This window comes from Oncorhynchus mykiss, chromosome 12 (assembly GCF_057628025.1).
Source record: "Oncorhynchus mykiss isolate SJ-2025 chromosome 12, ASM5762802v1, whole genome shotgun sequence".
In the NCBI taxonomy this organism is placed as follows: domain Eukaryota; kingdom Metazoa; phylum Chordata; class Actinopteri; order Salmoniformes; family Salmonidae; genus Oncorhynchus; species Oncorhynchus mykiss.
In genome coordinates this window covers 67,845,740-67,858,668 of record NC_143033.1, presented here as the reverse complement: position 1 = coordinate 67,858,668, position 12,929 = coordinate 67,845,740, and the positions used below count along the sequence as shown (strand labels likewise).

The 12,929-nt window shown below is 43.7% G+C and overlaps 1 protein-coding gene and 1 pseudogene across 1 annotated transcript; both read right to left on the bottom strand.

Annotated features, from left to right (window-relative positions):
* Window positions 1-1,221: 1,221 nt before the first annotated feature.
* Window positions 1,222-2,559, bottom strand: LOC149979343 (GTPase IMAP family member 7-like; annotated as a pseudogene).
* Window positions 2,560-3,838: 1,279 nt separating this feature from the next.
* On the bottom strand, window positions 3,839-10,952 carry si:dkey-110g7.8 (GTPase IMAP family member 8). The gene is made up of 3 exons (XM_021624541.3): window positions 8,858-10,952; window positions 7,890-8,474; window positions 3,839-5,963 (listed from the first exon to the last, which is right to left on the bottom strand). The coding sequence occupies exons 1-3, from the start codon at window positions 9,654-9,656 to the stop codon at window positions 5,887-5,889; spliced, it is 1,461 nt and encodes a 486-aa protein (XP_021480216.3). The 5' UTR covers window positions 9,657-10,952; the 3' UTR covers window positions 3,839-5,886.
* Between the last annotated feature and the right edge of the window lie 1,977 nt (window positions 10,953-12,929).

Here is a 12,929-nt window from a genome sequence, read left to right as displayed (position 1 = left end):
AGTTTCATCATAGCGTCTGATGGTTTTTGTGACTGCACTTAAAGAAACTTTAAAAGTTCTTGACATTTTCTGAATTGACTGACCTTCATGTCTTAAAGTAATGATGGACTTTCATTTTCTTTGCTTATTTGAGCTGTTTTTGCCATAATATGGACTTGGTCTTTTACCAAATAGGGCCATCTTCTGTATACTACTCCACACTGAGTCGCTCAAATTCATTAACATTAAGGAAAGAAATTCCACAAATTAACAATGAACACCTGTTAATTGAAATGCATTCAAGGTGACTACCTCATGAAGCTGGCTGAGAGAATACCAAGAGTGTGCAAGGCTGTCATCAAGGCAAATGGTGGCTACTATGAAGAATCTCAAATATATTTTGATTTGTTTAACACTTTTTTGGTTACTACATATGTGTTATTTCATAGTTCTAATGTCACCACTGTTATTCTACAATGTAGAAAACAGTTTTTTTTTTTTAAGAAACCCTTGAATGAGTAGGTGTGTCCAAAGTTGACTGGGACTCATATTTATAGGACAAACACTTCAAAACATTGCTTCTTATGCTACTTTTTTTACTGTCTTTTTTGCCATTTATGAATGTGTTATTCAATGCGTTTCTCTGGGCTATAGTAGTAAAGGCCAAATTCTATATTTTATAAACCAAAAAAAGTACATATTTTTTTTATATCTGAAAGGGTCTTAAAATTCTAAATTAAATAGCGAAATAATCCATAGTGTGACCATCTTAAAACAATTCCATATGTCAGAACTGTCTCTCTCTCCAGCTGCAGTAGGATTTGACAACACACGGATATTTTGTCGATGTGCCTTTGATCAAAGCACTTAACCCTCATATGCTCCAGGAGTGCTGTTCTACGATGGCTGACCCTGTAAAACAACACATTTCACTTCACCCATCTGGTGTGTGACAATAAAACATACTTTATCATCAATGTATTTATTAAAAATAAAAAAGTATAGTAAAAGGATTGCAAAACCAATCTACAAAATGAAACAACTACAGCCAGTTGCATTGCAGCAGTGTTTGTCCACAAAGCCAGTGCAGTCGTCCTCCGTTAAACACAAAAGAATCCTACCAGGCAGAGCATACTGATGACCTCATGTAAATGTTAGGGTGGTGGTGGGGGAGGTTGAGGTATAGAGACCACATCAACACAAAGACAGAAAGGGTAAGGTAAACTAAATTTCAACCACAAATGCTGGCAAAAAACATTGGATCAGAACAATGATGTTATCAGTTCAATAGTGCTGAGCCATAGACAAAGGAGAGCAGTTCAGTATCCTCTACTCACCATAATCTCTGTGTACGAGCAAGAAGGCCTCATCACCATTCAGTCTGAATTTCCTCTATTTTGTCCAGCAGATCCAAACTGTGGAGCTCAAGTGTGTTTTCCATACCGGTACCCAGTTCAGGTCTCTGACCCTGCCATATCCTAGAACCTGTGGTGGTTATATGGCGGCTGGGCTGGAGGAAGTCGGCCCCTTGCTTCATTGTGCGCCTCACAGAAACCCAGTCCCAGTTGGGGGTGTCTACTATGGTGACCTTGCGTCCGACCACATCAGCCTGCCTCCTCAGGCTCTGCTCCATCTCTGTCCCCGACTAAAAAGGCCCTCTGACCTAAGATGGTGTTCCCGACAACTTTTTTCCACTCGTTTCCAGCCCGGCAAAACGCAAAGATCATCCGGACCCTCTGTGCCTTCTCCCTCACCCTCCTCAACCGCCCTCCTTGCCTGCTCCTACTCCAGCTGCAAAATACCAGCCATGGTTGTCTTTAACCAGCTCCTCTTCCTTCTCCAGAAGCTCCTGAACCTGTGTTTCACCATATTGTCGTCCTCACTCTGCTGTTTGTTACTATCCAGGCCATGGTATCTATTACCACACCTCTCCACCAGCCACTGAAGGGGCTCCCCAGCTGTGATGAACTCATCCACAAATGTTCCTTCAGGTAGCTTGTCCACCACCTAGTGAAGAGCACCTCCAGGCCCTTCCTCCTAGATGACCCATCTGCTTCTCTGCAGCCTTCCCGTGGCCCTCTGAAGGGCTGTGACATGGGGACCCCCAACAGAAGTGTGTGGGGCCGTGGGGGGGGGGGAGTTTGCCCGCTCTGATGGGCCCCGGTAGCATTATCTGCTGAGTCACAGGGTGTAATCCAGGGTGGTGTGTCAACTACGGTGATCCTCCTTCCACAGACCTCCCCGTAGCCAACGGTGCTGTGCACAGTCTCTGTCCCAGTCTGGAAGACCTCCTCACCTAGGATGGCATTCCCTGTAGTTCTATTCTCAGCTTCCGGCCCCGCCAGCAACCGGAGCCTACGGTCTAGGATATGAAAAGATGGGTTCTCTTGTCGGAAACGACAACAACAACCACTGATGGCTGTTTTGACTCTTAATTTGTGCTCTCCACAGCAGGAAGGTAGTCAGGCAAAAGGGACAGTTAGTTTCCGGCCTCATCACCATTCAGTCTGAGTTTCCTCTATTAAGTTGACAGCAGATGTTGGGATTGTGCAAGAAGGAGTGGGGATGGATACCTGACATTCAGAAACTAAACTCAATTACGGGTACCAGATTCAGAGCCAGATAAGACTGTAGCCATTCTAGGCTCTTGTTTTCTTTCTTTCTCACTCTGTTAGTCTGTCTGTTAGAATGTGTAAATAGAGCGAGAGCTCCACAAGATGCTGGCAGTCTTCTTCTTGGCTCTCACATTCTATCCCATCTCTCTCAGACTCCTCCCCTCCCACTCTCCCTTCCTCTTTCTTCCTCCCTCTCTAATGGTCTTTCCTTCACATTCCCGGAACTCTCTTGTATCTCTTGTCATATTCAGCCTTAACGAGAACAGATTGTACACAATGCAGATGGGAAGTCAACACAGTGCAGCTCTTCTCTGGAAAGTGACTTGTTATTCAGATGACCCATATTAGGGAGCTGCTCCCACACAGAAAACAACATTTCGCTGAGGACGATGGGGGCTGGCTGGAGCAGGACTGGACTGAAGTTACAATGGTTTTCTGTTAGTCCTGGTATATTTGTCGTCCCAAGTACTAGGCTTAATCTGTGTCCGGGAAACCAGCCCCTAATGTTTTAAGACTACACACTCATTACACATATCACTACACAAGGGATGTTATGATACCAGCTAGCTACCCTACTGATATTGTTGCACACGCTATGTCTAGGTGTCCTAGGCCTAGCTACATGGGCTGTAACCTGATTTTAAATGTGCATTTATGTGAGAAGTTAGAGTATGTGGACCGTGTTGTATACCTGTGCCCAGGACACAGCAAACTTACCTGGGGTCCAGGGCCAGCTCCGTTTTGACCCCTTAGTTGGCAGATTATCGACTTGTTCAGTTCATGGTGACAGAAAATAATATAAAAACAAAAAGTACAAAGAGGGCATGCCCCAAAACTAAAGCTAACACAAAACAAACACTGCCAGGCCGAGAGGCTTGTGGCCACCTTTCTCTGATTGACGATAATCTCAATTGCCCACACCTGTGTGCGTATCAAGGCTTCCTGGCAGAGCACAGGACCTGACTCGGTTGGGGATGGCGCATGGTAGTGGCAGTATGCTGTCCACCTACTATGTCAGGGTTAAGCAACCGTGGTCCTGTTTTTTATTTAACCGACCTCGAGGACCAGGTGTGTTGAATTTAGGCAATCACTAAACTGATCCATTAACTAAGTAGCTCTGTGTGGTGCCCAGTTGGGATAAAATCCTGCAGTACCTGAGGCACTCCAGGAACAGGGTGGCCCACCCCATGTACTATGTGCTAACACTGAACAACCCACCCCATATCATAACAATATACAGTACATGCAGTGCAAAATGCTTTAATGTACATGTTTTCACGGATTTCAGTGCAATTGAACATTCACATAACATCATGTGCATGTATTTTTTAATATGTGTACTGCAATGCACTACTAGATAAAACAGTCAGTAAAGCATTTATAAGTGTCAGAGTTGCGATATTTAAAATACAAAGTTAATGTTAGATTTCAATAATACACGGACGGCAGTGCTGTTACAGAACATCCATTACTACATTCCAATTTAGTTTGGTTTGTTCTGACGACACAAACCAAAGCCTGATAAAAGGATAAGATTGATGTGATTATTTTAAGAGTGCCGTTTATCTTTAGGATGCTCACCACAACATGCATTTATAAGACAATGTATTCATAATGCGTAGTTGCATTTTCAATTACCATAACACCTTGAGGGAAACAATGACAACTGGGTCGTTCTTGAATTGCAGTGGCATTTTTGGAAACGTCCATTCTCTAGATTTTAAATATTTAAATGTATTTGGGTACATCTTCCCATTTCAAATCAACTAAAAGGGCAGCTTAATGACTTTAAATCATTTCTACCGTTATGATAGAATTGTGCCACAGTAGGAGTAATAACACCAATGATGGTAACACCAATGATGGTAACACTAATGACACATTTTAGGTAAACTAGGATTTTCTTAAATGGAGGCAATAGAAGGTCAAATATTACGTCTTTAACCCTTTAAAAATAATTGACTAAAGTGACATGATGAATAATTTTGCTCACAATATATTTGCCCTTCATTTACATTTCAATAGAGGCAACCACATCAGGTGAGGCAACCCCATATCACAGTCATAGTAAATATGCCACATTATATGCCAAATAGCCAACATGGATGGAAGTATATATAGACGTTTAGTTGCTAATTGATTACATAAAAATGTATCTTGAATGTTGGCTGTATGGTATATATGAGGGAGGTGTGCCCCTTTCTGTCCAATGAGGTCATTAATAGGGGGGAAAAATCAGCAAGTAAAAATATAGTCACACTTCAGAATAGGGAACAAGTATTGAGGTGCTATGCCCCTTATTAGTCCCAGCTTGAGATAGTTTCTTGTGTTACTTGATATTTACTAACAATAAATATGACTTTATTATAGCTAATAATGAGGTTATTATTACATGCATTATAATGTTTGAATAACAAATAAACTTAATTAAGGCCTAATAAATGGCTAATAACACATAATAAAGGCCTTATAAGCTACTTATATACATACTTATAATCTAGAAATGAGTGGCTCATATGTGTACCTTCAAATAAAGTGTCACCCTTGTTTGAATTGTTGTTATTAATTGGCTCAAGGCTGCATCATTCGTGGGGGACGACATGTTTACTGTTGCCTTGTATATCTTTGTAATGAGTAATGAGATCAGCTTTAATATTGCAGAGAGATTGTGACTTCTATCAATGTAATTCTAAGCATAATTTCCAATCCCCCATATATTTTTTGGTAAATAGATATTTTTATTATATACATTTGCCTTCTTTTAAATAGCCTTTATTTGTTTTCATTGAACTATACAATATTGTGTTACTTTCTAGCATTCAAAATGGTAGATAGATATCTCTTAATGCCCAAAATGTCTCACTACAATGTGCTTGCATTAAGTACTGCATACAGTTTTGCAGTATAAAGGACTTGCATTATGTTGTATCATTGATAAACAGTTCAATATAAACAAGAACATGAATGATGTGCAATTATTTGTCCTTTTAAAGTGTTCTTCATGGTTGCAAAGGCGAGGGACGCAAATGCCACAGCAATTCAAGAATGACCCAACTACTTTGAATACATGTTCAGTCCCTTCAGAATGTATTCAGACGCCTTGACTTTTTCCATTGAAAAAGTCAAGGGGTGTGAATAGTTTCTGAAGGCATTGTATGTGTTATTTCATTTCATTTCCAGTGTAATTATACACCAGGCCACTTTGAAATGTGAATGTTTTGGCTTGGAGTGTGAGAGCATGTCCACCTTACAGTGTGTAAGCATGTGCTCTTGGCTACTCTCTCCCTTGTCACTACTGGAGCTGGCATCCTCTGCTACAGTCCTCTTCAGGGCTGTTGTTCTCAGATGACTCAGGGCTTTCTTCATCCACTGTCAAACACAAAAGAACCCAATTATCTCAAAACTTATTCTCTAAAGGGGGGGTTCAAATAATTTGGTAAAATATTGAATTTGGCCTTTACTACTATAGCCCAAAGAAACACATTAATGGCAAAAAAAAGACTGGCAAAAAAAAACAAATCATAAGGAATAACGTTTTGAAGTGTCTGTCATATATCTAGTATATGTAAGAAACCTCAGGAAATATGTTATTTTTTTGGGACATATATTTACCCCTTTATCTTTGTTGGCACAAAGCTGCCTTCATACTTCCCTTTGTTTGTTTGGGTTACCTTCAGACGAGTCCCGTGACACTTGTGGGGGTCGTAGAGCAAAACGGAAAACACCATCTCGGGTTCGTGAGTTTCTCCCTTCCATACAGTGGTCATAATAGTTAGGCCAAACCGTTTTTGATGCCACAGACGTTTTCGTGAGAAGAACGATTTTTGGGATGTCTCATGGTCTGACAAACACAGCTGTAGCTCGGCCACGTTCCACCGCAGATGTGGAAGGCCGACATAGGCGTAAGTGGTGGATTGAGACACATCCCATGCAAAAAATTGTATTCCTAGCTTAAACTGAAGGATTTTGATGTTCCGAGACAGGATTCTGTCGAGGAACAGATCTGGGTATTGAAACATTTCTGCAGCATTGAAGGTGCTGCAGGGAACACAGTGGCCTCCGTCATTCTAAAATGGAAAAAGTTTGGAACCACCAAGACTCTTCCTAGAACTGGCCACCCAGCCAAACTGAGCAATCGGGGGAGAATGGCCTTGGTCAGGGAGGGGACCAAGAATCTGATAGTCACTCTGACAGAGCTCCAGAGTGCCTCTTTGGGGATGGTTGTCCTTCTGGAAGGTTCTCCCATCTCTGCAGCACTCCATCAATCAGGCCTTTATGGTAGAGTGGCCAGACAGAAGCCACTCCTCAGTAAAAGGCACATGACAGCCTGCTTGGAGTTTGCCAAAAGGCAACTAAAAGTCTCTCAGTCCATGAGAAACAATATTCTCTGGTCTGATGAAACCAAGATTGAACACTTTGACCTGAATGCCAAGCGTCACATCTGGAGGAAACCTGGCACCATCCCTACGGTGAAGCATGATGGTGGAAGCATCATGCTGTGGGGATGTTTTTCAGCAGCAGGGACCAAGAGGCGAGTCAGGATCAAGGGAAAGATGAACGGAGAATAGTACAGAGAGATACTTAATGACAACCTGCTCCAGAGTTCTCAGGACTTAAGACTGGGTCGATTGTTCACCTTCCAAAAGGACATTGACCCTAAGCACACAGCCAAGACAACACAGGAATGGCTTCGGGACAAGTCTCTGAGTTTCCTTGAGTGGCTCAGCCAGAGCCCGGACTTGAACCCAATCGAACATCTCTGGAGAGACCTGAAAATAGCTGTGCAACACCGCTCCCCATCTAACCTGACAGAGCTTGAGAGCATCTGCAGAGAAGAATGGTAGAAACTCCCCAAATACAGGTATGCCAAGCTTGTAGCGTCAAACCCAAGACGACTTGAGGCTGTAATCACTGCCAAAGGTGCTTCAACAAAGCACTGAGTAAAGGGTCTGAATACCTTTGTAAATTTGATATTTAATTTTTTTTATACATTTGCAAAAAAAAAAAAAAACTGCTTTTGATTTGTCATGGTGTATTGTGTGTACATTGATGAGGGAAAAAACCTATTTAATCCATTTTAGAATAAAGAAGGAACAAAAACAATTGAATACATTTCAGAATAAGGCTGTAACGTAACAAAATGTGAAAAAAGTCAAAGGGCCTTAAAACTTTACTGTATAACAAAAAATGCTTGACAAAAACAATCATAATAACATATATGAACTTCATCCAGAAGTGAATTAATGACAGCAGGGAAAGAAGAGAGGGGTTCAGTATCATCTACTGTCTACTCACTCTGTATTGGCAAGAAGGCCTCATCACCATTCTCTCTGATCATTTCCTCTATTTTGTCCAGCAGATCTGAGATGTTCCTTGTGTCCTTCCCCGGCATCTTGCTGTCCACCACGTGATAATAGTTCCCACAGTATTCCAACAACCTGTGGAGCTCCCGCCCTCCCTTCTGAATGTGCTCCTCGACGGGCGTTCGGCCTAGCCAATCCCCGCAGCTGAACAGCACCATGGTGTGGAGACACGCCCTATCACCAAACAGGCCCTCCAGGTGGGCCTCCAGGGTCCGCCTCTTGCGTGAAGTGAGGGTGGAGATGATTGGCAGCACCAGGAGAAGGGTGTGGGGGCCAGGCCGGAGGAGGGTGGCACCTCGCTTCGACTCCTGTCTCACGTGTTTCGGGGTACGTCTGACGGAGAACCAGTCCCAGCCAGGGGTGTCAACGATAGTGACCCTGCGTCCGGCCACCTCAGCCTGCCTCCTAAGGCTCTGCTCCGTCTCTGTTCCAGACTCAAAGTCCCGCCGGCCCAGGATGGTGTTCCCTACAGAACTTTTTCCCACTCCTTTCCAGCCCAACAAGAGGACCCTCAGCTCTGGAAGAGACAGGGAGAGATAGAAAGCTTTATAACGTGTATGCTATTTATTAAAACCTTTGTGAACGTTTAGGAACTATTATGCCAAGTATACAAAACTCTTAGAAAAGAAGGTTATATTTAAAAAGGTTTTTCAGGTGTCCCCATGGGAGAACCCTGTAGCAAAGTTAACCGGTGTTATTACATGAACCGTTGTTAAAAACCCTTTGAAGAACCCTTTTAGGTTCCAGGTAGAACCTTTTGGGGGTTCCATGTAGAACCCTTTCCACCGAGGGTTCTACATGGAATCTAAAGGGGTTCTTCAAATGGTTATCCCGTGGGGACAGCCAAAGAACCCTTTTAAAACTCTTTCTTCTAACAATGAAGCAATAAGAGCTGGTCACCTCTGGGAGGCCCTCCGACCATCCGCAGTCTCTGCCTCTCCCTTTCCTCCCGCTCCTCTCTCACCCGCCTCTCTTCCACCGCCTTCCTTGCCTGTTCCTCCTCTAGCAGAATCAGTTCGTTTACTGCAAAATACCAGCCATGGTTTTCCTTAACCTGCTCCTCTACCTTCTCCAGCAGCTCCTGAACTTGTGTGTTCACCGTGTTGTCATCCCCACTCTGCTGTGGGGTACTATCCAGGCCATGGTATCTGTTACCACACCTCTCCACCAGCCACTGAAGGGGCTCCCCAGCTGCAATGAACTCCTCTACGAACGTCCCCTCCGGTAGCTTGTCGACCCCAGTGAAGAGCACCATGGTGGACCTCCAGGCCCCACCTCCTAGATGACCCAGCTGCTTCTCTGCTGCCTTCCTGTGGCCCTCTGTGAAGGGCTGTGACACGGGGACCACCAGCAGGAGCGCGTGGGGCCCTGGGGGACAGAGGGTGGCACCGACACAGGGTCCCTCCTTGCTAGCCCGCTCTGGCGGGGCCCCTGTGTTATCATCTGCTGAGTCATGGGGTATAATCCAGCCTGGGGTGTCAACCACAGTGATACGCCTCCTGCAGACCCCCCCGTGGCCAACGGTGCTGTGGACAGTCTCTGTCCCAGTCTGGAAGACCTCCTCACCTAGGATGGCATTCCCTGTGGTGCTCTTCCCAGCTCCTGGTCCCCCCAGCAACAGAAGCCTACGCTCTGGGAGATGACAGATGGGTTCAACTGTCGGAGACGACAACGACTGGCAGATGTTTGGACTCTCCATTTGAGCTCTCCAAGGCAGGAAGGTAGTGAGTGATAAATATTGTCCTGTTTTAATGTCTATGCTGTCAGATGGCCAGAGAAGAGAGAGCTATAACTGACAGTAGCTGCTGTTGGGATTGTCCATGGAAGAGTGCAGATAAATATCTGTAGCAAAACATAGAGGAGCAGAGCTCCAGAAGTAAACTCACCTACCGGTACCAAATTCAGAACCAGTGGAGACTGTAGCCATTTTGTCTCTAGCCTCTTGTTTTCTTACTCACCCCTCCACCTCCATGCTTTTTGCCTCCTGCTCCTTCAGGGGACACCGGTAATCTGTTCAATGGTGTATCCTGACCGGTCCACAAAATACTGGCAGTCAAAAAGGTTTAGTCTTCTAGTCTCTCTCCCTCTCATGCTCACTCTCCTTCAATCGCAGAACATTTCACTCTATCCTACCCCGCCCCCTCTCTCTCGCTCTCTCTCGCTCTCTGTTTCCCCTTTCTCTCTTTGTCACTCCTTCTCTCTCTTCCTCTCATTCTACCATTTTCTTTCTCCCTTTCTCTCTGTAGATCTTTCTGTCTTGCCCCCTCTTCCCTGGAACTCATTTTCCCCCCTTTTTTTATTTATCTTCTCAAGAGCGAATATTGTGCAGACAGGAAGTTAACACCATGCAGCTTCAGGGAAATGACTGGTCATATTGAGGGGAAGCAGACAAGGGAGCTGCTCCCACACCGAGCACGACATACTGTTGCAGACAGAGACAAAGTGGGGAGCAGAGTTGGAGAGAATTTGCAGTGGTTACAGCTGTGGGAAGTATTCCCCCAATGCTGAACACTATTTATAATACAGACATTGGAGGAACATGTGTGAGAGAGGGAGAATATGAGGGAGGAGGGAAGAGATGATGACATATTGAAATACGGTATTAACAAGAAAATACAATATTTGAAATGCAGACCAGAAATGTGTGGTTTTGTACATTTTGGCTAATTATAATTCAAACCAAAGAGTCGTGACTCTTATGAATCATTTCAGTTTAGCATGTGAGCATCTTGTGCCAGTCTTACAAACGGAACCACACAAAGCACAGCAAATAAGCTTTGCAACAGCTTTACGAGGAGGAAAAATGCATCCAGGCAGCCTAGCGCGAGAGCCACTGTAGCGCGCGAGAGCACATGAAGCAACCACTAGATTGAGCGGCTCCCTCTGCAGGCCGAAATAAACACAACACCCCTTGACTTTAAAAAACAATAAATACTAAAAGAAATCAGCATTACAAAATGCCAAAGATAAGGGTACCATAGCTATATCTCACATTCTCCCACATTTCTGGTTGGCAACACAGGGAACCCAAACATAAGCAAAAAACGGTACAGAAAGTATTACCCCTTTTTCACATCAACTATTCCCCTTTTTCTTTGACGTTTAGACAAACCAGGAACAACAATAGCAGCCTAATGCCTCTGACTTTATCAGAAACGCGTCAATAATGGTATATAAATGCATCATAATACCAACCAACCAACCTCTTTTGACCTTGGTGGGTTTATTTATTTAATGCATTATACTGCTATTGTACCAGGGTAATGCACAATTAATAAAGATTATCATAATTATGCGTTACCATGGCCGAAGGTTAAAACCATGGTATTTCCATGGTATAAATTATGCAATATCTTGGATTTATTTAGGTGCATGACAGTACCATCATACTTCAAAGCTAAAACCATGGTACATTTCCATGATTCAGATCTATAGCATGGTATAAATGATGCAATATCATGGTAATATTTGAATTGTGCAAATAGTATAGGGCCTACCTATCTGAGATTTGTAAATAGATGTAGAGTCGATGTCCGGAAATGGAATTAGCCTAACAGAAAAATCCCCATAGCAATCTGTCTAAGCTACAGATATGTTTTTTTCCCCCATGGGCTACGTCTCAATCCACCACATTGGCCGATGTCGGACTTCCACATCTGCGGTTGGAGGTGGCAGAGCTAAAGACCTGGAGTCAGAAGACATCCGAAAAATTGGTCTTCTCACGAAAATGTCTGTAGCGTCCTAATGGTTTGGGCTACATCACGGGAAGTCTTGTCTGTAGCTACACACTATGACCCCTCTATGCATAGCTGTGGAAGTAGGGGTGCTGAGGGTGCTGTAGCATGATTGTATTTTGGTGCTATTCATTAACAATATCTCCATGTATATGTTTGCTACTTCCTATTGAAGAATGTGCTCTGACATGTTGACTCTGATGTAGACTGCTTGAATAGCCCACAAAGGCCGTTTTTGAAGTAATCTAAATGGAATAATTTTACACCATCAGCTACCTACCATTAGCCACACTATATGAGTAAAATATGATTTGCATAACTTAAATTCTACATAAGTCATAAAGTGTGGAGTTGCTCTTCAATCCATTCAATTGGAGTTGAGACATGTTGGATCTACCATTTTTTTTGTGACATGGGCAATGGAAATATTTAAATAACATTGATTTTAAAAGTAGGTGCTTTGGGGTGGCAAGTAGCCTAGTGGTTAGAGTGTTGGGCCAGTAACCAAAAGGTTGCTAGATCAAATCCCCAAGTTGACAAGGTAAAATTCTGTCGTTCTGCACCTGAACAAGGCAGTTAACCCACTGGTCCTAGGCCATCATTGTAAATAAGAATTTATTCTTAACTGACTTGCCTAGTTAAATAAACGTATCTCTGGTGAGTCTCATCTTATACCATACATCGCCCTGAAGTGTCGCGAAAAAAACAGTTCTTCTCCATGTGACATTTTTGGACAGCAGCTGCACCATGACATATTTGGTAAATCTTCAAGGGCAATCTCAATGCTGTGTGTTACAGGGAAGACATCCTCCTCCCTCTTGTGGTTCATCCTGACATGAACCTACAGCATGACATTGCCACCAGCAATATTGCTCGTTCTGTGCGTGATTTCCTGCAAGACAGGAATGTCAGTGTTCTGCCATGGCCAGCGAAGAGCCCGGATCTCAATCCATTTGAGCACGTCTGGGACCTGTTGGATCAGAGGGTGAGGGCTAGGGCCATTCCCCCCAGAAATGTCCGGGAACTTGCAGGTGCCTTGGTGGAAGTGTGGGGTAACATCTCACAGCAAGAACTGGCAAATCTGGTGCAGTCCATGAGGAGGAGTTGCACTGCAGTACTTAATGCAGCTGGTGGCCACACCAGATACTGACTGTTACTTTTGATCTCCCCTTTGTTCAGGGACACATTATTGCCTTTCTGTTGATAACATGTCTGTGGAACTTGTTCAGTTTATGTCT

Coding starts and splice junctions, on each gene's coding strand:
- si:dkey-110g7.8 (XM_021624541.3), bottom strand. CDS start 9,656: ATGGAGAGTCCAAACATCTGCCAGTCGTTGTCGTCTCCGACAGTTGAA. Junction 8,475..8,857: donor GGTCGGAGGGCCTCCCAGAG/GTGACCAGCTCT, acceptor TGTCTCTTCCAG/AGCTGAGGGTCCTCTTGTTG. Junction 5,964..7,889: donor GGCCTTCTTGCCAATACAGA/GTGAGTAGACAG, acceptor TGTGTTTGACAG/TGGATGAAGAAAGCCCTGAG.